Source organism: Perna viridis, chromosome 1 (genome assembly GCF_037379345.1).
Source record: "Perna viridis isolate PV_CMFRI_1.1 ecotype Kerala chromosome 1, ASM3737934v1, whole genome shotgun sequence".
In the NCBI taxonomy this organism is placed as follows: Eukaryota; Metazoa; Mollusca; class Bivalvia; order Mytilida; family Mytilidae; genus Perna; species Perna viridis.
Genome location: NC_142445.1, coordinates 42,405,796 through 42,433,703, shown reverse-complemented (window position 1 = coordinate 42,433,703; position 27,908 = coordinate 42,405,796). Strand labels below are relative to the sequence as shown.

Genomic DNA, 27,908 nt, shown 5'->3' with positions numbered 1-27,908 from the left:
CAGACATAATTTGCCATTTTTTGTCAATTTTTCACTTGAAAAAGACAAATTTTCCAATGAAAAGGGGAGGTGCCAACTTCCTGCACCCCCTGGATCCTTCAATGTCATGGAATATCAAATATACACTCACACTTAGGCTTTTATAGATGAAATAGTTTTCAACGTGTTATCGTTTCCCTTTTATCTTTCGTCAATCCAGGACTTGACTTTTTATGAACAACTCGACGGATGTTTCTTCAAAAGCACAGGACGCTTACCCTACCTGTGCACCTAATCCATGGTCCTAGTTTTAAGGGGAGTCCAAGTTGCTCTTTCACTTTTGTAAGTATGTATACATTATTTTAGTTAATATTTGATGTATTTTGTTATGTATGTCTGTTTTCCATGTCTGGTCTTTGTCCTTGGATTACATTCTTTTGATTTCCGCTAGAATCTTTGTTCCTTTAATTACTCTTTCACGAATTTTGACAAGAGAAAATGTTACTAAATTGTCAAAAATATGCAAGAACGAAGGGCAAAATGTTGAAATTTTGAACATCCTGTTTAGAAATAAACAAAAATACCGACGAAAAGATATACAGAACCCTGAACTTTGTGTCCGAGTAGAAAAAATGTATAGAGAAAATAAGAATATCAAATATATTAGTATAATAATTATGCTGATGGATAGGGCATATCAAAGTGTACGACTCTGAAAAGAATCGAAATAAACACAGGCATTGCATTCAAAGCAATTGTATGATGCGCAGTTCGTGCATGAAATTTATCATTGATGCGATTTATCTGTCCATTGTTGGGTTTAGGTTACACTTACATATATGAACGTGGTCTTACACCTTGTCAATCAAGCTCCACGGTGCGGCAGACGTTCGTTTCCTTTCTTCCTAACCGCTGCAGACAGGCCTTTTGAAATTCTCGGACGTTATTCAAATCATACGTCGTTTGACAATCGGATAACGTCGCGTAAAATCATTCACTTTTTCCCGAATTTGAAAAATTCTTGCATTTTCTTAGAGGGCTGGCTGCAGCGTCTAGAGTGAATTTCAAACGTCAGACGCTGTATTGAGCTTGCCTGTTAATGACATCATACTGTCACAAAAAGGAGGAATGGAACGGGGGGACAACATATATAATTAGACAATTATAAATTACAATTACACTGTTTAGTGGTAAAGGTTGCTTAAAAATAAGTATTTACAATGTTAATGGCCGTATTTTGTTTTTGTTTTTTTTTCTTGTATAACAAACTTTAACTCATTTTGAAACACATTTTGTATCAATTGTCGGGAAAGATCATTGAAAAAATCTATTCATTTACGGCAATTGAAGTGGACTTGACATGAAAAATTTTAAATAAACTGAACGATGTTAATCTACATTTTCTTATACAAAAAAAAACTTTACAAGTTAATTTTATATTCCTCGTTGGATATAAAATTTAGTACGTCATAAGTCCCAACTTTATATTTGTATGTTTACCCACAACATAATAAGTTGGACCATACCTCCTCATTAGTATTGTTAGTCATTCCTTTAAATTCCATACGATGAGATACACCTTAATGATTAAGTGTTGTAAAAGAGAGGAATAGCCACCAGCGGTGACATTGTACTGAGATATGTCATACGTTAAATTTATCCGGTATTAGATCCGCATTATTCAATGTGTTAAATAATTTCTGTTTATGGAACAATTAGTAAATGACAAACATGTGGTGAAGCCTAAACTTTGGCTAATGATGGCTTAGCCGAAAAAAAAAACCAAAAAAAAAAAAAACGCCCGTATGTTGGGCCGACAAAGGAGCACGGAAATTTGGCCGTAGTATTATTAAGAATGTTAAAATTGCACTTTCAAGTTATATAAGTTTTTTGTAGATAGCGTTAAGGAAAAAAACTGTAGAAATATTGTAAAACCCAGAAACGGACCCAGAATTTCAGGTTAGTAGAAGCAATGGCATAGCAAAGCGAGGCAGGAGAATTTTATGGGGAAGACATTGTGAAAAATCAAGATTTCATAAATAAAAATGTTCCCATTTTAAGAAGGCGTACGCCCAGTACGCTTTTCCTTGGATCCGGGTCTGAAAACTTTCCAAAGGCTTGTTTCACTTCCATTATACTTCACATTTTTCTCAAAGCCGTCTTATCATTTGATAACGAATCAAAAGTATGGTATTTTTTATAAACTGTAAACGAAAAGATTAGGCTCAACATATTTTACCAGTCAGTCGTAAAAGAATTTCTCGACCGCATTTTATTTAAGTAATACATGTTAATAAATTATGAAGAACCCAGCCTGATCCGTACGATTAACAAAGCTAACAAAAAGGTTTAAAAATAAAAATAGTTCAATTACAAATTGAAACCAAGTCATCAGTGGCGGACTCAGAAATTCCGAAAAAGGGTGGGACGCTCCCGTGATTTCCAGTTATTTTCTGTATAATCTACCAATCTTTTCGAGCATAATAAGGGGGAGGGGCCCCATTTCTGGTCTGTTTGTGGTCACCTTATCTTTATATGGTTCAAGTAACAACCCCCCCCCCCCCCAACCCGCCGAAAAAAAACACAACCCCAGTTTTCCTTTCAGTGGTGTGGTAACTTGTAGTACAATTTCAAAGAGATCCATTTCCTTATAGAAAATTTACTGTATGAACATGAGCAAAATGCTTGTTTTTGTCCCTAATTTCTAAAATGTGCAAGTCTTAACCCCTAGAATCAACAGTTACACCAGTCTGACCATGGTGGTATGTAGTAATGTGGAATAATATCATAGCTATCCATATCCCTTTACAGGAATAATGTAGTTAAATTTTATGAAATGTTTATTTTCAGCCCGTAATTCTAAAATGGTTGAGGCCATAACCCCCAAAATCAATACCAACATTCCTTTTGTGGTGTTGAATCTTTGTGTAAAATTTGAAAAAGACCAACCGACTAAAAATCAGGAATACGAAGTTTCTACGGACGACGACGACGATGATTACAGCGCTACAACATTATACGAAGGCGATTTTTTTTTTTTTGCAGCCGTATCAGTCGCGTGGACCTTTTGTTTTCAGCAATCTTTTATACTTTATCTGTTTTGCGCAGACTGATTTTTTTCATGAAAAACAGACCTTGAAAAAAATGTCGAACTGACAAGTAATTTTATGTGTATCTCACGTGTCGTTTCAATCGTACTTTCTGACCTATCAGAGCATGGAGTCCCAAGTTTCTGAAAATGCGACCTCAGTATACAGACCTTAATCAATGCGTCGAATATTTCACAAGTCATTAGTGCAAAAGTCATGCTTAGGCATAGCAGGTTATTAAATAACACATTTATCATCAGCTTGGAATGAATTGTAGGACTGTTTACACCAGCATATCTATCAACAAGTCGGACGATAAGTGTTGATATTTAGATTTAAAATTAATAGTGTCTGATGAGCGGGCCTCCTAAATAAATGCATTTTGACGCCACATATTGTTTTCGTTATGGAATCAATCAACTAAGGGGAGTTAATTAATACACAATGGAAAATTCATGTCAACATCTAAACCAACAGAAATCATTAAACCCTTATTTATATTCTCACAGAGTAGACATATAAAACTTTAAAGTAAAAAAATAAAAGTTGAATACCAATAATTTGAAAAAAAACCATATTTATTTGTAATTGGTACGAGAAAACTATACAACTAAAATGAAACTATTTCCTTGAGGTATATTATTAAAGCGGCGATTCCCGTTTGATATAAAAAAAAAGTTTGGTGTTTCGGGCTAATGATTCTGGGTTTTAAAACTTAATTTTTAAATACGCCATTATAAAGCAAGAGTACTTTTCATCTAGCTATCAACTTAATGATATTAATAATCGAAGATGCTGTTGCGAGTGATGATATTGCCGTCATAAAGTAATCATTTGATGTAGGTCTGACATACCGGTGAAATATGATTTTAATTTGAACTATTCTCTGTGTTTAGCATACTGCTACGCCGATTGGATAAATGAAGGGATCTGAGAATGATTCATGGCTTATAACACCGTCACATTGAACACTTACGTGCACCTAATAGCTATCAGCTGTGAAGAAGGAATATCCGTTCAAATATTACCCTTTCCTTGCATTTTCACGTTTTATTAGACGCCATCGTTGCATCGATCCTTATTTGATACAAATTATACTGCTTCACCTACTAATCTGAGTTATTGCCCGAGGATTAGAGACAGGACTTGAAACCACGTGTGTGTTTTAATGTACAGGTTGAGAGCGGTTTAATTTCAACGAAGCGTACTTTATATTCAGCTTGATAGGAAGATGATTTAGTCACAACTATTTTAATATTACTGTGACTAGAGGGAATGTAACCTTTTAAAGTGATTGTAATGGTGGACTTTATATACATCATGGGGTAAAAGTTTTTATCAGAAGGAATTTTGTGACAAAATGAAATAATTAAAACTATGGAAGTTAGTTTGTTTACATTGTGGAGTATATACCCTCTGATTCTTATAACTAGAAATGCCGGTGAGTATGAAAAAAATACGTTTGTTTACACAATATAAATAATTTCGACAGGAGTTTCGTTTTTTTTTTTTTTTTTTGACATATGTTAAAATTCAATCTTAAATAAGTTAGGATCGTTTGACTTAGATGTGGGTAGAATATATTTATTTACCTTATATATATCTGTATCTTAAGATCATCGAATTTATATCTTAGGTATTCATGCGTCAGTGCTTGTCACAAAAATGACCAAAATAGTTTATACAAATTTGTTATTTATAAACTACACATGACATGAAATTTAATGTAAAACATTACAACTTAAGTAAAGGAAAAGTGTCGTGTTTGTTAACTCCATCAACGATATCTATTTAGAAATTCGTCGAAAAAATACTTGAGCGTCACCTGCAAATGCATTATATTAGAGTGTCAAAACTTTTCGTCTCAAATTCAACAAAAGAAAACCCTCTTTCTTTATCTTCATCAAATATTGAAAACACATCAAAGTATTGAGAAGACTATATTGATGGAGACAATCCAACCGACACATCTGCGCCCCCGATTTTAATAGCAATTTATCAAACAAGATATTGGAAGTTTTGACAAGATGAAGACAATTTCTGAAAGACCATCAATTCCGATATTCTTGTTCTTCACCAAGACATATACTTAATCGATTTCAGTAATTGTATCACGTAGAAAAATGAAGCTGTAAATCAATAGACAACAACAGACAGAATTAGAAGAGATTTACCACCTCTTTAAAAAGCAGTGAAGCTGCATGCAAATCAAAGCCCCGGGTCATTACATGTAATTTCCTATCATGGCATCCCTTACTTAGTCATTTAGAATTTAAGTGTTGTAACATTGTTCACCGACTCAAGAAAAAAGACTATAATATTTGCATTTTCACAACATTATGAATAATTAACTGATATTGAAAACTCCATTTAGTTTCCTTCTTTCCGTTTTTATTCTTTATTATTATCAACCGGCATAAAAGCCTCCGAAATAGTATCTGAAGTTTCAAAATGTTTTCGTTTTAGCGATTTTAATTGAAATATCGACAGAATTCGTATCGTGGTGAGCAGCTTAGAGATCATCCCTTCATCACTGATATTTTAGAAAGAGATATGAAATATCGGGAAATATTTATCAATTTAATTTTGTTCTAAATAGGCCTAATCCCAGTAGGATATCTCTATACAATACATCAAATCAGATTGATGTGACATTTATAGAAGTACTTGCATCTTTATCAAAGGGTAGGAGAGAGCTACACGTATAGGTGATTTATCTACCACCAAGGAACCCTTTTCTCTTTATCTATTTATTTTGATTTTCTTAATTTGACATATCCTATAAAACCTTTCTTATAATAGCAAGCAATCAGCATGACGAGGGCAAATCAACCATGTTATCTCAACTATTTTGCTTTAATTTGTCATGTTTGTGTTTTTCATAAAGAAAATGCAAAATTGCAATTTATCTTGATTTTATACGAATCTGCCTTGATTTAGATTGAATCTTTTAAAATTAATCACGAAAATTTTAATGGTGGTTGTAAGATACAATATTCAAAGCATCGATCAAACACACCATCAAAGACAAATTGACATTTTCATCCTTTCGAAAATGTCGAGAGTAGAAAATCAAATTACTTTGTGTAACATAAGATTTACTGGACGAACTCGTTAACTCCGATGTCACTTATTGATTCTTTAGCATTCTTATACAAGGTTAATTATTTTTCTCTTTGTTTTCCATTTCTAGTCATTTCGATACATTCACCAATACTCAATAGTCTTGTTGAAGCAAATAAATATTGAAAGGTATTTCCCATTACAGTCGAACATGCATTCATCAAGCTCATAAAGGTTTATTTTACCTGGCTTTCTAATCCGATTTAATTCATTTTTTATCAAAGGAATTTCCGATAATTCTTGTGTATTGAAGCTAACATGTTGTATTGGGTTTCTGAAATGGATTTTCTTAGTCATGACTAATTTTTCATGTTTCACCCATCTGCAAAATCTGCCAAGTTATAAAAGTAGGATTAGGGTTTTTTTTTTGCTATGAAAATAAAAATGAGCTTTGTCCGTCAAAACAAAAGCTTAACGTGATGCGTAAATAGCATTTACGACTCAGTATAAAATCTTGATTAATGTGTACACAACCGAACAAAAACATCCTGATTTCTGTTAACACTGATGTACATGGGGCATTGTTTATCGAGTTGATACCTACAAGCCAACAGCTGGGGATAATAAACAATAGACGTGCAGCATATACATCTAAAATATCAAGTGTCAAAATATTGAAAAATGTAATTTTCATATCACAGATTGTGAGATGTAATGTTTCAGTACAAGTTTCACTTCTTTTTATGTTTTATCTCCTTCGTTTCTCGATATCATTTGATTATTTTATTCAATCCTTTCTTCAGTGTAATTCAAAAAGGTCGAATCCCTTCCACCATAGCTGATCGATTTGAAAATCAATTGTTTGCAAATGAGTGTATATTTCTATTGTGTTTTTATTTTTCACTTTTAGATTGAATTATGTGTATTCAGACTAAGTTTTCTTAGTTTTCTTTTACTTATTTATTTTTAATTTAATTTTTTTCCTGAATACTTATTTCTCGAACCCTAAATTTTTAAAGGTACATGTACATTTTCAAATCTAGATAAAATGTAACATCTTTTTGTTATCAGTGTCAAATATAGTCTAACACTCTCTCAGCATCGGAAGCATGTTTAACCTGCAAGTGAAATAAACTTTGCGGTGAGAGATGTTTCATAATACTAGACTGACATAGTTTGAAGAAACATTCAAAACTGACTTCAGATGCGAATCCAGAGATTTTAAAAGAGTTCGTACTAGGCTTTATTTTGCTCACTTTTGTCATAATTTTTTATGAAATTAATAATAGAATAGGGGTTACAATCCAAAGATCCGTCGCTCTACCTGGATGTGTTGACAAACGAGATATTGTTTATGTGGTTATGAATCCCACAGTTACAGCTATCAGTATTGAAGCATTCATTAAGGGTATGAATGTGCATTTCTTCAACACTGTGTTAAAAACAAATAATAGTGCAGGTGACTGGTGAAATTAAAAATAAATAAAATAATTGATCGGATGTGAAGATACACATTAAAAAGATGGCTGATCAGTTGTATGGAATATCTTCCTTTTGTCTTAGTTGTCAACAAGATCTGTTTACATATTCTTTGAGAAAATCTGCTGTTTTCAGTTAGGGACAATACAATCAATATTCCAAGAACATTATTTCCATAGCCTTTCTGTATCCAAAAGGATAGACCTTTTTTTTTATATCAAATTAAGACAATTTGAGTAATTGATCGTTCACCATTTCTTTCGTTAATGTATCTTTATAAAATACCGTTTTTATACCTTGTCTTTTAAGACGGGGCGTTCTATGGTATATTGAAGTCCGTCCGTACGTTGTTCACACTTCGCACATTAACTCAAAAATTCTGCCACCATTTTTTGTGAAATTTTGGTGAATTGTTGCTTTTGATGGAAGTGAGCTCCCTTACGATGTTTATAAATTTCCAAATTTTTCGTATTTGAGGTTTAAAGCCTTTCACTTTTTTTACCACTTATTAGTTGTTGGTACGCTTCTTTCATGGTAGGTTGAAGTCGAATCCTACAATCTAAGAAATATATAGTTCTCATTATTTAGTACCAATCTATGGCACAAAAAGTTAACTTCTACCCCATCAAACATCATTTTATTTCCAGAGGAGTTAGCTAGCCAGAAAAAGCCACAATAATGTCTAAGTGATTCCAGACTACGCTTAATGGTGCTTTATTGTGATTCAGATGTACCTCCTTTTCATCACCACAATACAATAAAAAAAACGATAGTGTGTTGACAAGCATTCCCATATGTTCATACACAACTTGAACATCTGTAATCAAGAGTTTTAAGGATTTATCCTCATTAGAAGATGAAAAAAAAAAGTTTATTTATGCCATTCCATGTTTTTTTGCTTTATGTCAATACTTACCGTCTCTCTTGTATAATTTATCTTTGTGTTCTTCATCAGAAAAGACGAGATAAAGTGAAAGTTACCAAAGTTCAGAAAAAACAAACTATCCTTAACAGAACTTGTGTTTTAGTGCATCATAAATTGTTGACACTGATACACTATAAAGAGATAATACGTAGCCTACAAAGTAAACACAGCCGTAAATTTGTTACGTGGTGTCCGATAAGGACAAGGGTTATGATTTAAAAGTATGAAATACTTGTAGAAATCTTCAGAGTTGGCTAATTGGTAAAGTATGATATTTCATTCGGTTTCATATAGAATACTTTCACCAGCAAAATCTTCGTGTTCATTTTCACAGTTTTTTTTCTTGCTTCAGCAAGTAACATAGTTGTCATCAAGGGAAATTTGGGTATTTAACTGGACCAGATTTAAGAATGAAAATTTAAATGTCTAATTAACAACTTAGGAATTTCATAAGGTAATGGACATTCAATCAAAAAAGACCAACTCTGTTTCCTAAAGTTTGCTATAAAAGTACTCGCTGTAAAAATTATGACTCAGCTGCGTCAGTGTCAAGGCTATTGACCTTCTCTCTCCTGAGACTATTACACATTACACATGGACAATTTAACTATTACCAGTCATTGTATCACTGTAATGTCATTGTCACATTGACAATGTAGTGATCAGTCCGCTTTAAAGGTTTGACTATGATCGAAATCTGCCACAATTAGTTGCTCATTCCAGATTTAATAATACGTTTTTATCCAAGACAAGTCAAGCACTTTGATTCATAGAATATTTTGTTGTTGTTGTGGTTGTTGTCACCCGCGTACGATTGGGACACTGCCAAATCTGTCGAAATAAAACAAACCTATATACTAACTAAAAATTTAGAGAGAGTGACAAAAGTTTACTCGTTTTTTTTAACAATATACACTGTATACGTACAGCTTTCCTCGTTTTTTAAACAGCTGTTCTTACTGTTATTTAGTGCGCTATTTAATTATATACATGGAGAAAAAAGTCCTGGAGAAAAAAAAACTTAGGAAGTAATCGCAAGCCGTGCAAGTTAATATCCTACTAGTAGGCAAAACATACGTATCCTGTACAATCTTTTCATATTCATTTTCAACGTTATTTTTACATGGTTTTTCTTTTAACAAAACGTTAATTTAAACAAGACACAGACGTAAACTGATGCTCAGGTCAAGTACTTTTATCTAGCCTGCTGAAAGTTTCCTTGACTTTTTCGCTTGATTTTTTATGTGTGTGTGCGTGTTTTTAGCAACGAACAAGATGTTTTCAGAGAGATATGAGACTGCTATCTAACATGCTGAGCGATTAATAGAAGTATTTTAGCAATTCATTTTTATTCAACTTAACAGGTCATTTTTTTACTTTTAAAAAATAATTGTACCAACGGATGGTATGTTTGGTATCCCCAAGATTATCTGATGAAATAGAAATAGTGAAAAATTGTAGATAAATGAAACACAAGCTTTCGAACTTGCAAAATCAGATAAACAGAATTTAGAAACAGGGAGAAAATGAACAGATATAGTGCAAAAAAATGGGTGTTTGACAGCGTAATCCTTTTAAATTGTACATATGTAACAGTTGCTGTGTGCATATGTTACAGTTGTTTACATCGATCCACTAGCCATAAAGATACATTTAGCACCCAGGAAATTGACTTATTACTAACGAGACCAATAAAATAAAACATTCCCGTTGCAGTTCATTTTCAATGCTATGCTGGTTATTGACTTCCGAATGTTTAACTTTGTTTACATCATAAATTACATGAGCAAAGTGTGGAGATGTCAATGATGCACCGAACAAAATTAAACCTATGACACAAAATTTGACTACGAGTGAGGTTCCATGATTAGTTGATAAAAGTAAACTATCTTTAATTTCCTTGTAGGTTTTGTTTATTTCTTTCACTTTTTATTGTACTCTGTTGTTCCCTTGAATATTTCTGAATTCCACATACCAATCATGTAAATATTATATCGAAATAAACTGCTTTTATAGGAATATAGATATATATCCTTGCGGTACAGTTTTATAACGATTTACTAATGTTATTGTTTAAAAACTAGAAAAATGTCCCTAAGTCCTAAACGCTTCAAGTATTAAATACAAATTCAAATAAAGTCTGATCACTGTATAAAAGACCTAGTTAGTGCATCTATGTGCTCACAGTTTATTAGTTAGCAATATTGGGTAAATCATAGCAATTATGTTTTTTTTATTAGGATCCAATTTTTAGCAGGCTGTAATTCAATGGTCGTAGAAAACCCAATGGTAAACGAGTTTTTTCGTCAATTTATAATTGCGAAAAATCTCAAATTATCGGAAATATAAGCTAGAAACACTGATATAAGAAAGGAAACAGCTAATTTTCAAATGCTGAAAGATTTTAAATCATCTGTTGACAATATAAACTAACTTAAGGCTACGAAACTTTCGTTTGGTAAAAAATCTAATCATATATTTATATCAAGCCTATCAGATGAAGAAAAATGATAAAATTGGCAAATTATTTCATCATAAAGTGTTGTAGCGTTTAGCAATTTCATTATACTAACAATCAAATAGACGCTATTTAAAAGCTAGATGAAAGGGGTATAACATTTAATATGAACGTTAAATTGCATTTATGATTGCTAAGATTTGATATAATGGGATGATAACACTTGGAAAAAAAATGTTTCTTTAGTGCACTCAAATTTCCTCGACAATAGAAGTCCGAGCGTATTTGAGTGTAACCCTAAAACTAAGTGAAATGACCGTTTTAAAAATGATGTTTCAATACTCTTTATGAACATATGTTTTTTCTCAAATTGTTTTGCTTAACACCATTGTTTCATATTTTGTTTTTAATCAGAGCTAGTCTTTTGAGAAAACTATGCCAATAGCTCTATGGGGAGATGTTTCTGAGACCAGTAAAAATACCTTCGTAACATACACTTAGACTCATGCAAAAAAGATTCATCTTCTTTGCCTGTTAGATAATTATTTTGACACAATTTGGCGTCAAAAATGTTGGCAAAATTTGCGTTATGTCAACACTGACAACTGTAATTTCAGCCAGCTACTTTGAAGACTGATCTGTACAAGAAAATATGCTACAACATAAAGTTGTCATTAGATCGCGTAATTACCGCTATTACAGTGTGCAGAAGGCGAATCTCTGATGGGTCTCGGTTCGTTAAAATATGATTTATTAACTAGCTGTGCGAATTTTGACATTCAAATGCTAAACTCTAGGAATCTACCTGTCTTAAAGTAAGATATGAGAATATATAGATAGAGCGTAGTCTACTACAATAACACACTACTTCACACGAAATGTCCAAGTTCTGTTCATTATTGAGCTGTTTTACTAACACTATCGAATGCATCTCAAGGGCCACCAAAATACCAGGGCACACAAGCCCAAGTAATCTGTAGTAGCTTCGGAAATGTTCTGTCGATAACACGTGCCTCTTTAATCTTATAAATGCCATAAAATTGAAATAATTTAAAAAAAACGTATGCTTTTGCAGTGGCGAAATAGGAAATTCCAATGAGTGATGGGAGGGGTTGACTCGCCTGTAAGGGGTGCGCTCCAATGATCTATACAATCAGCCAATTATTTTGCAAAAACAGGGTCTGGGCCCTCTGAAGACCTTTTGACTCGCCTTTTTTTTTCTTCCCATAAAATTACAGAATGATGGAGGAAATCACGGTTTTATCATATTTACTATTTACTTTTTACAGTAACAGCTTGTGTCTTTCCTGAGGGTATGAGAGGTCGGTGGTTCCAGAGTCGGTATGGAGAACTTGAAATCTCACACAACGAAATAACAAGGAAAGGAACATGTGCTCAGAAGCTTGATAACAGATACCTCCTGTATAATAGGTAATTATATAACATCTACAACTGGTAAAAAACTGTCAACAGTTGATTAAAATAACGGACACTTTTATTGTTGTTTTAACATGGTTATGTAAAATTGCATGTTCATTGTATGGAGTCTACAATAAATGTTTAATTTAAGCCAATATGCTTTGCCACAACTGGATTTTATTATTACAAATTCAATATAAGGTATGCTACATGCATACCATAGAGATATTAAAAGAGACAATCGGTTATTTATAGTCTCAGCCATGGAACTGCAAATTAAAATATTATGTCATAACTCTTTGCCAGGTATGATCTACAATGTAATTTTCTGATGAACTAGTAACTGAACACAAAAAAATCAGATTTATTTGTTGCCATTCGATATAATCTACTTGGCATGATATTTTTGGAAAATATTTCACGGAAACGTAACCTATTGGCCCAGTACGATGGTCTGTTTTGATACATATAAATGATGCATAAACATATTCCCTCTGAAGTGTCAATGAATATTGCAGCTTGACTAATTCATCACATTCTACCGATCAGTGCCTTTGTTTACTTCTCTTTCATTGACAGTTGTAAAATCTTATACGTTGCCATGGTTATATTTTAAAACTTTTTATTTGAAAAAATAATAATCCGACGTAAACATACAAAATAAACATGGCGTATGTATATATAACAGATATATTAACTTTGATATTCTTTACTTTAAAAAGTGTTTTTGATGCCTCACTAAAGGTGAGATTAGGTTTAGTAGACCTCTGTCCGTCCGTCTGTCTATCACACTTACTGAACAAACACTATTCTTTTTGTACAATGATGGCATGCAGATTGAAGACGTGCACCTCTTTTTCTGGAGAAAGATAATGTTTTCCTACATTTTAAGCATGTCAAACTTTGTCATTTTCTGTCCCTTATTTTTTGCAGAGTTCGACATTGTTATGTATGTGTTGTCTTCACGATGTGGCATACAAATATACTACAGTACAAGGAAAGTAAGTATGATAATTCACTTTCTTTAAAATTATTCTTTGCTGTGTACATTCTACCCAACCTCAATTTTGTGATTCTTTAGATATTAATGTATTCAATCCATCAAACGGTGGCCATATATCCATGTAAAATATGGACCGTCCTTTGAAATATTTCAAAATTGTTTAGTGAGATCTTCTGAAAAGATCCCAGTTCCTGGTTATTGGTAGAACTTGTTTTTTACGTGTTGTTTTCTATATGTCTTCCCAAATATATGTTCCTTTAAACTTTATTGCTCGTGTTTCTCGGATTGTTTCGTTAATAAATTTTCGGATATTCTTATTACCATGGTCACCATGGATCTAACTTCCAATCAAATGAAGGTATAACTACTGATGAGGTAGGTTTGGAATATTTAAAAAGAACTTGTAACTTAAGTGTATCAATAAACATGAGTATTTATAGATTATTGTAATGTACTTTTATAGAAATATACATGGATAACTATTTGTTTTCTTGTTTCATATAAGAATCGACGATTTGCAATGCACTTGTCAACATCTGGTCGAAAAAGGACATTTGTAAAAAATAATAGTTATGCTTGGCAATGCTTTCATTGACAACTTGCAACGTTGGATTGTCAATTTTACAGTGCAAACTCAAGTACACATATATAATATACCTAATATAAGTTATATACATGTAATTTGTTGTTTCTAGGCTATTGTTTAGCAGAGAATGATATAAATACAGCATGCAACAGAATTGACGGCGAAGCGCAGTTACACACTGTTGTGAGAGGTTAGTTTGAATAAATACACAAATATCACTCATAATAGTATTGCTAATTCCGATATGCTGTACACGTGTTTTAAGGAGTAACCTATCAACATTAAAACCAAATAGATAAGAAGATGCAAATCTTACAAAGAATTGTAAACAAAAAGTCACCAAAACAAAAAATATCGAAATAGGAAGCCAAACTCAGCATAGAGAAGTTCTACCCAGTACAATACAGGAAAGAAGCATTAGTGTTTATGTTCGTTTCAGGTTTATAATACTAAATATTTCAGTAAATAATGCATGATATCAATAGGGGCAGATATTGTGAATACTCTTAGTGACTTTTTGTTCACAAGCAATCGCAATAACCCAGTGGTTGTTAAAGAGTAAACAAGGGAACCAAGATTTTAGAGGAAATCAAAAGAATATAATCCAGAGACAAACACCAGACATGGAAAACAGACAAACACAACAAAGAACTTAAAGTAACTTAAATAATACATATAATTTCTAGAAATACCCGCCGAGTTGCTCATAAAAAGTCAAGTCCGGGGTATAAAAAAATACCATTCATATAAGTAGTAGAAATTCCGGTATATACATATACTTAAAACTTTCAGTGTCGTGCTTGTCTTTAAGAGAGTATAACAAGGAAGTTGAAATAACAACTAGAAACACAAATGTAACGTTGATGTATTAATATTAAAAAGAAATGTTAAGAAGTAATTTTAAGAAGAAAGTTTTTATTCATTTGTTTTACAGTTTCATCGAGAACAAAAGCCAAGTTTAAACTGGTTGTCTTAATTCTATCAATTCTAAATTATTTATGAATTTCATTCCTGCTTCTGTTATAAATTGTAAAATTTTGACAAAATGAGTCAAACAAAGCGCTGAACACTAAGATGGAATAATAACCTATTATAAAGGCGTTTTCTCACAGCAATATTTCTCTTCTTAAAAAAAACAGATGCATGGAAATAGAAAAATGGATGTTGTTCATATCACTTCTTACTTTCTTTGATATTGTCCATAAATTACGTAAGAATAAAGTAGAATCTTTGATTTCAATGAAATAGAACCTGTTGAAATAAACCCTCAAGGTTTTGACAAACGACGTTTTAAATTTCTACCGATGTTTTGACAGTCTTTGATATTGGATATAAATCAATCATAGCTTTTGCTGTGTGACCTTCTTACATTTTCAAAAAAGTGTAATTCATTTTTGTTTTTAAGTTTCTAGTGTTCCTGTTTCATGTCCATTCCAAGGATATTATTCCTTCAAATATTCCAATAGTACTACACACAACAGACAGTGTTCCTATCCATTGTCAGAGATCAGGGCTTGTGCTGATGATTCCAAGTTTAAATTTATATATCAGAAATGTCCTGGCATGCCTGAGACAAGTTACAAAGGTATAAACTTAAAGCTCTTCTATGGGGTAACATTCCCATATCTCCATTCGCCATGAACCATTCCCTATGTCTCATTCCTGATTCATATTCATTATCGTCCCATGCGTAATAAACACAATTTTTTCATGTAATACAATATTTTTTTCATTAAATATTTATTCAATGTAATTTTTAAACGAGCGCTAAAAATTCGTTCGTATCACCGTGTCGTCGTCGTGGTCGTTGGCGTCTTATAACACTAGTTTATTTATTTACATTTATAATTTTGGCAGGAATTTGTTTATCATCAATGTATGCCATATTAACTTCAATTCCCAAACCCTTGCCCTATTTTCCTTTCTCCATTGCACCATGCTCATGTACGCCATTGCTCCACCCCCATGCCTCAATACCATATTCCCCTTTGCCCGATACCCCATTAAATGATATGTGCCGACACAGCTTACTGAAGGAAAGGCTTATTTGATACACGCAGATAAACCATGTGTTAACAATAACCAAAATACTGTATGCTTATCAAAACTTAACTTGATTGTATGTAAATACACTAAATAAACAGAAACAAACTTTTTGTCTGACCCACTTCATGAAACAAACTTCATCAGTATGACCAAGCAGAATATAAAATTATTTGGGATGTAAACATGTGTTTCTTTTCTTTAATAAAGAATATAGAAAGTATTTATCAAATGAAAATGAGAGTTCATTTAAATGAATGACTATTTCAGTTTTCAGTAATATTAGCAAACTGTTATCTGTTAAAATGACAGTTTTTACCTGCGTCGTTATCGGCGGAAGCTGGTGTGGAAGCTGCTTGCCTAAGTCCGTCCGTCACGCTCAGGTGTTATATACTTGTGTAATCTGTAACTCAAATAGTAAAAAAAAACTCGATGTTATATAAACTTTGCACATTGTTTTTGTGCATATTGAAGATGTTAACTGATATGATGGAGAAATATGACAAATGTTATCCTACATTTAAAGTATTGTCAATGGAGAGACATTTATCCTAACAATATTCGTTGTGGTATCAAAAGTAACACTTTATTATATTTTAATATCCATCTAAAACCTCACGTTAATATCTACTTCAAATATTTTAATGTTTAAATTTAATTTTCAGAATTAGATTTTCAGTGCCTAGCAACATGGGAAAATGGTGAAAAATTCTTGTACGGAAAGTTTTCTAGTCCTCAGTTGACTAGCCGAGAACAACAGTACAGATGTTTTGTACGTATTATAATTATTAATATCTACTATTTACGTAAATATGGTCTCAAGTGTTGCATTGAGTTTCCATGAAAATTACTCGCTATAAGCGGAAATGTCAAAAATATCAATCTTTATAATTCTTTTTTATTGTATGATATGATATTTTGACTAAAACGTGTAGGTAGCTCTTATAATTGTAGTCGCCAGTAAAATCAATAGTTCCAAGAGAACAAATTGAAAAGAACGTATGACTTTTTTTTTAAAGAATGCATTTATAAATGACGACAGGAAAAAAACGTACTGATAAAAGTGAAAAAAGTTACTAACAAACGTAGAAAAATTTGTATTACAATTCGATGCATGATATATTAAATTTGATTTCAACTCAATGTATGCTATTTCAGATGCATAATTTCTTCAGTATGTCAGGAGATATGTCGATATCTGCTGATGCCACGTGTCAAGGACTCCAGAGTCCAACAGTTGGGGTTTCTACAATGAAATTGGACAAAGGTAAAATGATAGGGTTACATATTTGTTACCTGTCTTTCTTAAGCAATTTAAGATAGAGTTTACCTGTCAGGTGCCAATCAACAGCCAGAAGATTATTATTATAACCTGAATCACATTGATCAAGATGGTATCAACTTGCATGTCAGAATGTCTTAACCTCAATAGCTACATTTTTTAACTATTTAGAATTTCGGTTTAATAAAAGAAAAGTGAATGAAATTGTTTCCATAGAAGGTAACCATAATCGCAATTTCGTCATTATATCATAGTAAATGGTAAGACCACCCAAATGGGGTATAATTCGAGTTTCATTCGTAAAGTGTTGTGCAATTTGCTATTTTAGAAACTTAATGCCTCCAATACAAAAGAAATATGCTTGATCAAGTTTTTAGAGAATTTTAATAAACCATTCACAACAACTTTCAATATCATTATATTATTATAAAATAGTCCCCCTAAAAATAACAGTAAGTGTATCCGCACGATAAAGACTGTCCAATACCATTGTGCAACAGCAAATATTTTTCCGTATAACATAGGTTCCGAAGTAAGCATTCGTTTTTATTTCAATTGTGTATTTCATAGGTCTAAAAAAATAAAAGTTCTTTGATCACTTTCATTCTGGGCAAAATCAATTGCTGTGTCAACCATTAATTTTAATTACAATTCATTGCTGTATGAAATGTAAATGTTTCCATACTTGTCCAAATTATTCAGGGTTCGCCATCTGTAGTTGTACAAAGTTGCGGCCTGCGAAGTTTTTTTTATTCCTATGACCAAATAACAAAACCAAAAATGTTTTTTTTATTCGTTTTTTTTTCAGATCCTGATGATTACAGATGGCCATTACCAAGGTGTTCATTTTCAAAATTTTTAATCCACCATAAGCGATGGCGAGACCTTTCTGGTCAATACGAATTTGAGGTGGAGTCACAAATGTTTCGTATCAAAGATATTCATATTAAAGGCAATACAATATACGACGGAGATCAGGAACGATCAGAGACATGGTTGATGTTAAGGTGTATGAACAGAGATACTGACATGCTCAGTGATAAAGTACATCAGTTTATTGTCCATGCTACTGACGACCAATGGTATAAATTTCCATTGTAAATTTATCTTGTTAATAATTCCGAAATAGTTTACCTGTTAAAACTTACGTCTTCTTGCTATGTAATGAAAATCATTTAAATATTTTTTTTTACATTAAAATATAAAATGATACAAGATTTAAATATTTATGGGGAAATTGTACAACTTGACTTGTTTATGTAAAAAAGGCAAATATAGGCTCGAATTTGATTCCTAATATTACTTACTTATCCGAGTCATGTCACCTATACGTTTTGGAGAAGCCGTCATAAGTTGGTAAAACTTGTGTCCTATCCCGTTGTGAAGTTAACATATGAAATTATTGTAAACTATATAGGAAAAACAGGTATTGTGTCTCTTCACTTACTTTGCTCATTGTGTTTTTGTATTTTACATCACAGTATATCAAAGTATAGATGTGTTAGGATGACAAAACGTCATAGCAAAGTCGTCGAATTAAAAATAGGTTAGTATTGAGATCAAAACTTTAAATATTTTTTTCATTTCTTCGAAAGAGTAAAGATATATGTATTTGTCATTGTTAATTATACAATTGCTTCCTAGTGCTACTGAACATTTCAAAGGAAAAACATTTTGTAAATATTTCAAAAGCATTTTTCTTCTGCAAAAGATAATTAGTCAAATGTTCTTTAAATAAATGATTGTATAATTGTTTTACCAGGTGAGGCGGTTGATGAAGATTACGATGCCTGTAGAAGTGATCATTTCACAACTGGATTGAAGTTTATAATTATACGTAAGTTTATCACAGGGTTAATTAGTGCCTTTTAGTATATTAGAATTGCAATGGTGTATAGCAATGTCAGTTTTGTACTCATTAACTTAGTCCTACATCGTTAAATGACGTAAGCAGTCGGTTCAACATTTCTTAGATGATTTTAACAAAACGATGTTGTGTACATTGTTACAAGATAAAAAATATACCATATCCGATTCCATGTAGCATAACATTATAGCAACATATACATCTGTCTCGAGTTTCAGTGTCAAATTGATAGCATACACATTTTGTGATGCAATAAAATATAATAGTTGGTGAGCCATCCCATATCATACCAAATGAAGTATGTATTTGACTAATCTTTGGTTTTGTTTCTGATGGAATTTTTGTTCGTTACTTCCAGAAAAACACAATCATGTGAAGTTTACGTCGTGTCCACTATCAGGATCATATAAATATGCTGATAAATCCTCTGATTGCCATGGCCAGTTTATAATCGGCTGTAGAGTCCGAGATGAAATAGAGATACAAAATTATTGTCCAAGAACAAGCAGGAGATCTGGTAGGTTTCTATTAATCAAAGCAGGTGATCTGGTAGGTTCATGCTAAATAAAGCAGGTGATCTGATTGGTTCATGCTTAACAAAGCGGGTGATATGGTAGGTTCATACTAAATAAAGCAAGTGATCTGGTAGGTTCAACAATAGTATACAACATATTAATAAGTAGATATCTAAAGCAGACTATATTCCTCTGAGCCTTACTTGCCGGAGCTTACGTTTATTCTTCTATTTACTTACTAGGTCATTTCAAATTCATTCATAATATTTACTTTTCTTTAAAAGTTATTTTATACACTCGCTCGAAAGAAGGGGTATGCTGCTCTACACATGTTTGTCCTTATTTTATTTCTTTCAGTCGATATATATCAATGTTTAGTAAGTTGGACAGAAGGAAGTACGAAGTATGTTGTTACACACCATCCAGGAAATAACAGAAACCCGGCAAAATGTCTCGTAAGTGTTTATTTACTTATACCAAAACAGTGATTAGTTGATATAAACGATTAAAACAACTTAACTACTTCTCTGTCTAAGAATCATTCAAAAAGAGTATAATGCGTGACACATTAAAAAACTGCTGAGATTGTATTGCATCATCCAAGTATTTATACCTTATAAACTCCAGAAATAACCATAAAAGTGTTAGTAAAGTTTGCCTTTTTAAGATATCTACAAATCAAATTTAGTTGAAATGCACTTTTTCCCTGTAAAAGCTTTCAAAATAATGTCTATGTCTCAGGTGCTTCAGGATAAATTTAAATTGCTTTTCAGTTGTTTTTTTATGTTTTGAATATATTTAAGGCGAATTGAGTATTATGATGTGTCACCAATTGCCTAATTCTTGCACAGAATGGTACTTAATAGATGAAGACAGTTGCAATTTTTTCGTGTCACCTTTAATGTTTGATTAATTTTGCCTATTACAAACTTCTTAAAAAATGCTATGTAGATAAAAATGATATGATACCAATGGTTATGTGTACTTCTTTGAAAAAAAATTACAGTTAAAAAAGACCATTACCTCTTACAAATTACTTCTTTGAAAGAAGAATGTTAAAAAGAATATTAAAAAAGTACAAAGCAGAAAAGTATTAAAAAACAACAATTTAACAAACATAGCACTTTGAATAAACTGTAGTTTCCTTCGTCGCGTATATCTCAGCTCCAATTGAATGTATTTATTTAGTGTGTTGCTTCGTGTAGATATCGTTATTTGCTATTCAGTCTTTTCTTTTGACTATATTCCATTTGATTACTGCCTAGAATTTATTAGTTAGATAATTAAGGTCTTCCCAATATTGGAAAGACATTATTTTGTTATTACCTATTCTCTATGGTTGCCAAAGGACGAACTGGTTTCAAATATGGCCTATGGCTTCATATAGATGAGTCATACAATTGGTTTCTGTCCGATTTAAAACTCATGAACCTAACACGACAACGTGTGCATCATCATATCAGAATTATTTCTTTTTTTTTAATCTGGGTCAAGACTAAAAAGTCATTATATTCAATTTATTTTTCTGTAGGTTTACAAAGAAAATTCTGAAGGAATTGATGTCCACGAGGATGAATATTGCAATGACAGAATGTCTGTCATTACCAGCAGAAAAATTAATTTTGCTTTGTTCAAGCCTGCAGGTACTTGTTAATTATCAAGATAATTGTTTTAAGAGTAAATAGTTAGAATAACGATCTTATGATGAAAATTGGTAGTTATTGTATTGAACAACTTGGTTTTTTTTCTAAAAAAAATCTATAATAATGATTTTTTAAGTTCTTTATTTTCATGTGAAACAGATGAACATATTTTGAAATCAATAAAAAAAATCACGAACATGGGAAATCACCATTTTTCATGTTGTACTAAGTCTTATTCAGAAAATCATCGAATGGTTTAAAATTACTTCCCTGTCCTAAAGATTTTTTTGTTCTGTGTTAGTTAAACTTATATCCGATGCTTGGAATATATGATTTGTTGGTAAATTATTGGATTTCCCTAAAAATGTGGTTTATGGATTTTTTTTTTAATATACTAGTATCTATCAATTAAAACAAGCATTATGGCAAACTTAAACAAGTTTCTTGTAAAACGAATGGTTATTTATTTATTTCTCTATAAGATTGTGTTGCCTTGTATTAGACTTTTATTTCGTTCATCGATACCGAAATACGATTTCTCGTTAAATGCTTAGATTCCTCTCAAAAAGATTCTGTACTGGTGAAACAGTGTTTGAAATGACTGTTATGATGACGATGATTAAAACCTACCTGAATTCTAGTATATACTGGAGCCACCAATGTAGTGCTCTATACATGCCTTAAAATTAACGATGTTTTAGTTAATGAACAAAACTTTTAGTTGCGTATGAAACTTGAACAAAATTCTCCTTCCGTTTATGGGATATACGTTTCTAAACTGCAATTATTTTTAAAGTGTATACTGTAAGAAATATCCATATTATATTAATGCTGCTCTGATTCTAAACAGTTTTCAAATTTGTGTGTGTGAGTTTTTTTCGTTGATCAAACCACAACTTAGAAATCCGTTCATGCGCCTGCCACGCTCTAATGTTGTAAACGCTCGTATTCCCAAATTTCCTAAAGGCTTTGGATATAACTTATGCTGATAATGAAAATGTTCGACGGAATTTACTCCGGAGTCCACTAAAACTTCAATTGCATTTTTTATAGATGACTGCAGTAGGTTTTTGCCTCCTGGACGTAATTCTGACTCAAGTAACAATGCATCAGGTGGAAGCACTAACCATAATTCAGGTGCTAGTGGCATCATTGACGCTGGATCCAACATCAGTGCTAAAAACACATTTAATCGTGTGCTTTTCTTCTTGACTTTTGTGTGTATGTTGTTACAGTACCATAGTTGATAAAGGTTATGTTTCATTAAGTGCTCAAGTGCTTTTGTACAGAGTAACAGTAGATCTAGAGTTTGATAATTCTAGAGTTCTAGTTGCCATGGAACAAATGTAGAATCTTATTATGACAAATCAGGGTACACATCGTGAGGTATGTTTGACCTGTTTTTAAGGTCCTGTGATATTTACATTTACTCCCATAGTCCCTTATTTTTTGTGGTGCTACTTGTACATTATATTGTTTTGCCGTTACATCTTTGTTTTTATCCACAACGAAAGACGAAAGTTTCAAGATGTTTGGTTTGCTACACTCATTGACACCGAAATACTAGTCCTATCTGTTCGTCTTTAATGCTCATATTTTCGTTACATTCGTATCTTTTGTAATCATTTGTCATTACCTTGTTGTAAAGTTCTTAAGTCTTTTTGTATGGTATGAAATACGTTTCTGCAAATTTATAGATTAGTCTAGATGTCATCCACATTTTACATACCCATACTTTCTGTTTGTGTTATTGTGCGTCTCTTTGATAGCACAGTTATTATTAATCTATAATATAAACCAGTAGTTGTGCTTCATAGATATAAGTATTTGTTGACGTGTGATGGACACGGTTTTGTGCAATATAGTATGGACAGGGCGCATCTAACATTTAAAATACTCAAAAACAGTGGATACATGCATATCTCCAGAACTAACTGAGTCACTGTCTTATTCATTCATTTGTTCATTCCTTCATTCATTTAAGGTATATGTTCATTCTCAGAAGGCGAAGGTCTTGATTTTATACTTGAATGGCTGGCAGTAATTCTTTTAGTCTAATGTTTATGATTATTGTATTTATATTTTCATTTTAGATTTGCATTTAGGCGTCGAAGGCTGTTATTGTTTATGGAAATCTTTACCTTTGACAATTAGATAAACATGTAATAAACCAGAATGGATAGGTATTTCGCTAATTCTTTTGCGCATTTAGTTTTATCACATGACATGACACATGTAAATAATATTCCGATCACAATATTTAACCATACAAACAACTTTGTTAGCAACAATGATTTGTATGATATCTGTCATTCCAATTTTTCTATCAATATTTGAAATGTTTTGTGTAGTTTTATCCTGCATTTTTTTTATAAATAAGGTGAGAAAAAAATGTGAATGAATGTAAAACGTAAAATATGTTTGTTACCAGTTATGTAATTAGTACAGTGCAGGACCTACCCTTAATAGTTACAGTGTATAATGTATGCCAAGATTGTTAACGCTTTATGCTTAAATATCCGGCGCATGAGGATAAAAATTTCCTTGATTAAAATACAACATAAAATAAAAGACTTGTTACGAAAAGTCCTTATGCCTGCAAAAGCTACATAGATACTAATATACAGGAACTGTTGAGACGGCCATATCGATGACTTGCCATTTGTTTTGTGTTTATGATTTTTATACTGACGAATGTTTTTGCCATTATTTTATATATGAAGAAGCTTGTAAAGGGTAATTGATATGTGTATGATATTGTACTTAGTTTTATATCAAAGTTAAATATCCTGTTTTTTGTTGAACATTTTTTTTAAATAAAGCCGATAATTAATAAATAAATAAATCTATATAATGTTTGAAGATTTGTAACATATCCCTGGATTCACTATTTAGTTTTAAAACAACCTATTGGTCGTTGACCCAAGTCTACCACTACAACTGTCTTTTATGATAAACTGTCTGACTAACGATGACAGCAGATCTAGCTGCTAAAAACCCCCACCCGTCTGCCCGTCCGTCTTTCATGCTTAGGGGTACATTATTTACTTAATTTGTATCACAAAAAAAAAACATTGAACCAAAATCATTCAAATTTTGTACAGTTTTTACAGACGTAAATTTGTACAAATCAGATGGAGAAATTGGATTATTTTAGTTTGTAAAATAAGCCATTTTTACTCTTCTATGTTCCCTCTAGTGCATTGTTATTGATAATATACTGCAACGAAAAGTTGAGATGATACAAAAAACTGGTACCTCCCTTCCCACTCCCACATTTGAACTTTTGACCTACAAATTTCATTTAATCAAAACCTTAGATAGGAGGTATGCAATTGGAATATGTAACAAAGATGATTAAATTCCAATTAGTGGTGTAAGGGTAGTAATGGATACAAGATAATTACAAAATGATCATATTTTGCTACGTGTAATCTTCAACTGTATTTGGATCAAATTCTAAGATAAGAGTTGCAAAATGAGTATATGTAATAAATAAATATGAAAGTTTCGTTCATTTCCATACAGTGGTTAAGGAGGAGTAATGGATAAGATATGGGTAGCCTGTGCCCCCATTTCTTAGATGAAAAAAGTCCTTATTTTGCTATATGAAATCTCCAAATTGATTTTGCTCGTAATCTGAAATTGGAGAAGCACAATGGGAGTATATAATACAGTTTCCGTACAATTCTTTCGGTACTGTAGGAGGAGTAATGGGTAAGAGATTGGTAATTCCGTGTCATCATATTCATCAATAACAAAATCGACTGATTACAGTCGAAATGAGATGTGGACACCCCTACTACTATATTCTTTTACTTTGCAGTTAGGTGTATAAATATTAAAAACATCGACTTTTGATTCGACTTCACACTGGCTACTTCAAAACTTGAAATTACGACAAAGAGTTATTTTCAGTCAGTGACACTCTATTATTTGTACATACACGGTCAATGCCTTTTTATTGCTCATGCAGACGGTATTTGAATGAAATTTGATAACGTTTTTTTACTTCGTATATATTTATGTATCATAACCATCATTTGTCTTGTCTGACAAACATCTGTTCTAATAATGGGTTACTACTGCGCAACTGACCGAATGTAGTTCTTCCTGCTGAAAACCATCATCTGCTTCAATAACGGCAAATTTATCGAAGCATCATAATAAAAAGAAAACTCAGACATCAAAATTCACGTACATGGCCAAATGTGAAATAAAGAAAAAGAAACGATTTACAAATGAAATGTAAACCCCAGAATAATACACAAATTCATTTGAAGATTGAAGACAAGGAAAAACAAGGCAGTGTGCGAAAAAAAAAAGAAGAAAATAATGAAAGCTCTTGTTATATGAACTCCGACAAAACCCAGGAGTGAAGTTAAAACACACCACTAGAGTCAATTGAAGAATCCGGTTGCTCAATTATTTTTGTGTCTTTGTACATGTTATTTTGGTTTTATCATGTTCTTTTTGTGTGTTTCTGATTTCCTGTCTTTATCCTTGGATTATATTCTTTTGTTATTCGCTAAAATCTTGATTCTATTCATTCATAATTACACTCCTAGATGCAAATCTAAAACAGAAGACAGCCACGCCTAAAATAAAATTCCTTGATACAAATGTAAAACAGAGGGTGCCACACCTAAACATTACATTTAACAAATAACCTTTATGTAAAAACTTTAAAAAAAAACTGGCCTTGAAACATAAAGCTAAAATAAATTTCTGTCCATGAACATTTCGATTTGCTTTTCTTCAATAAAATTAACGTATCGCACAAGTCTACTTTTCCACTAGAGATTTAATAAAGAGTCAAGCAACAAGCTTTAAATGATCAACATATTCTAATAATCACTGTTAATGAACCTCTGTAAAACTCCAGTAATTCTAATTACAAAAAGACATTTTTCTATCACGTCGAGCTGGGTATAGGCTTCATTATAACTTAATGACAAGAAGACTAACAAAAATAATTGCGGTCCATCTTTATCCGAACTTGTTTGGCTTTTTGCCAGCTGTGACCGCGAAAGAAAGGAAATGATCAATTTGTGACTTTTTTTTAAGAGGAAATGGGTTTTATGTTAATGGGGAAATTCAATAATTAAAGGCAACTGGACACAAATGTTGTTGTTATGCTAAAAAAGCAGAAGTAATTCAACACGGACATTCTATTTTTATGCATTTCAGTATGAATCCACGTTAACATATTATTCATATTGGAGTGAATTTTTCCGCTGTACTATTGTGCAATTCGCTCATTCACTGTTTAAGAGGGTCGATATATCCGTAATATCAAATATTAGTATATCTCTCTCAATTTTTATACATTGAGAAGACTCGTATATGTCTTGGGCAGTATTTCACATTGAACTGGCTAAATAAATTGCATGAATTGATGAAAAAATGAAACAAATGTTCAGATGAAAAATACAATATAAGGGTCTGGCGGATTCATGCTTCAGGGCTGGTGTTGCTAATGAACTCATTAGCCCGTTATGCCTTATTCTTTTACTATTAAAAATGTTACATTAACAACATGGTGAGGGCAATTAAGTTAATAGAGTTTTTCTTAATTAAAATGTGTGCCACCAGATGCTCAAAATTGGCAGTTTTAAGCGAACTAAATATATTATTTTATTTCATGATCGTTGTGTATAATTTACAGTCTTAAATCAACAGAGCCAACAAAATATTTGGTAAATTGAATCAGTGGGTTATATATTCTGCATCCTTTTCTTACATATTTATTGTAATTTTGCATAAAGGTTTGTCTAGAAATTTGTTGAATATAACTCCCTTTTTGAAACTTTTCAGTGGTTTTGTTACCTTTATGATGTAATGATTTATCTTATTGGTAAACAAATAACCATATTTAAAGTAGCCTGAGGTCTTTTTCCTATTTTGTATAAAAAATTAGTCTTTATCTTACAAAGTCAATCCGAACAAAGTCATTTCGTATCTTGCTCATTTCCTTCCTGAAATGACCACCAAGGACACCGAATACAGACATCACCCCTGGCAGTGTTCCATTTAAGACACTTTTGTTCACAGTAAATTGGTCTGATATATCCATTTTCTATATCCAAAATATTATCAGTTTTAGGAACGGTCAGTTGTGATCATAGGGTCCAGAATATCAAATTGTGATCTACCGCAAATCCTTCCTGAACTGAAATTTGGACCAATCAAATCACTTAAAATTGAAAATTTGAAGAAAAACTCAAATATTTGAGGCAAATATTTTTTTTTGACATTTTATATGAAATGTAGACCAGATCATCATCCTTCTCATACTTGTAGACTTTCGGTGTGTATCTGACCATGCTTTAAATTCTATGAGGAGTCTTTGCAGCCGATAGCGTTGTCTGCAAATACAAATATTTATTTTATATTTTGGTAATACAATAGTGTAGGGGGTAGGTAAAGATCTTCTTATTCTGATTCAATGCGAAGCTATTTTGACTACTTACTTAAAAGTCTATTCGTATATTTGTATTTAACAAAAGTTGAGGGTCATATAACACGAAGAACTTTTATGAACCAAAGCGTAGCAG

At 32.1% G+C, this 27,908-nt stretch overlaps 1 protein-coding gene across 1 annotated transcript; it reads left to right on the top strand.

Annotated features, from left to right (window-relative positions):
• Nucleotides 1-4,045: 4,045 nt before the first annotated feature.
• On the top strand, nt 4,046-24,209 carry LOC148628841 (uncharacterized). The gene is made up of 14 exons (XM_088595470.1): nt 4,046-4,509; nt 12,283-12,424; nt 13,346-13,413; nt 14,111-14,191; nt 15,407-15,586; nt 16,710-16,816; nt 17,203-17,311; nt 18,135-18,408; nt 18,808-18,872; nt 19,089-19,163; nt 19,552-19,710; nt 20,066-20,163; nt 21,240-21,351; nt 22,405-24,209. Exons 1-14 carry the CDS (start codon nt 4,446-4,448, stop codon nt 22,596-22,598), a joined length of 1,728 nt encoding a protein of 575 aa, XP_088451596.1. The 5' UTR covers nt 4,046-4,445; the 3' UTR covers nt 22,599-24,209.
• The last annotated feature ends 3,699 nt before the right edge of the window (nt 24,210-27,908 follow it).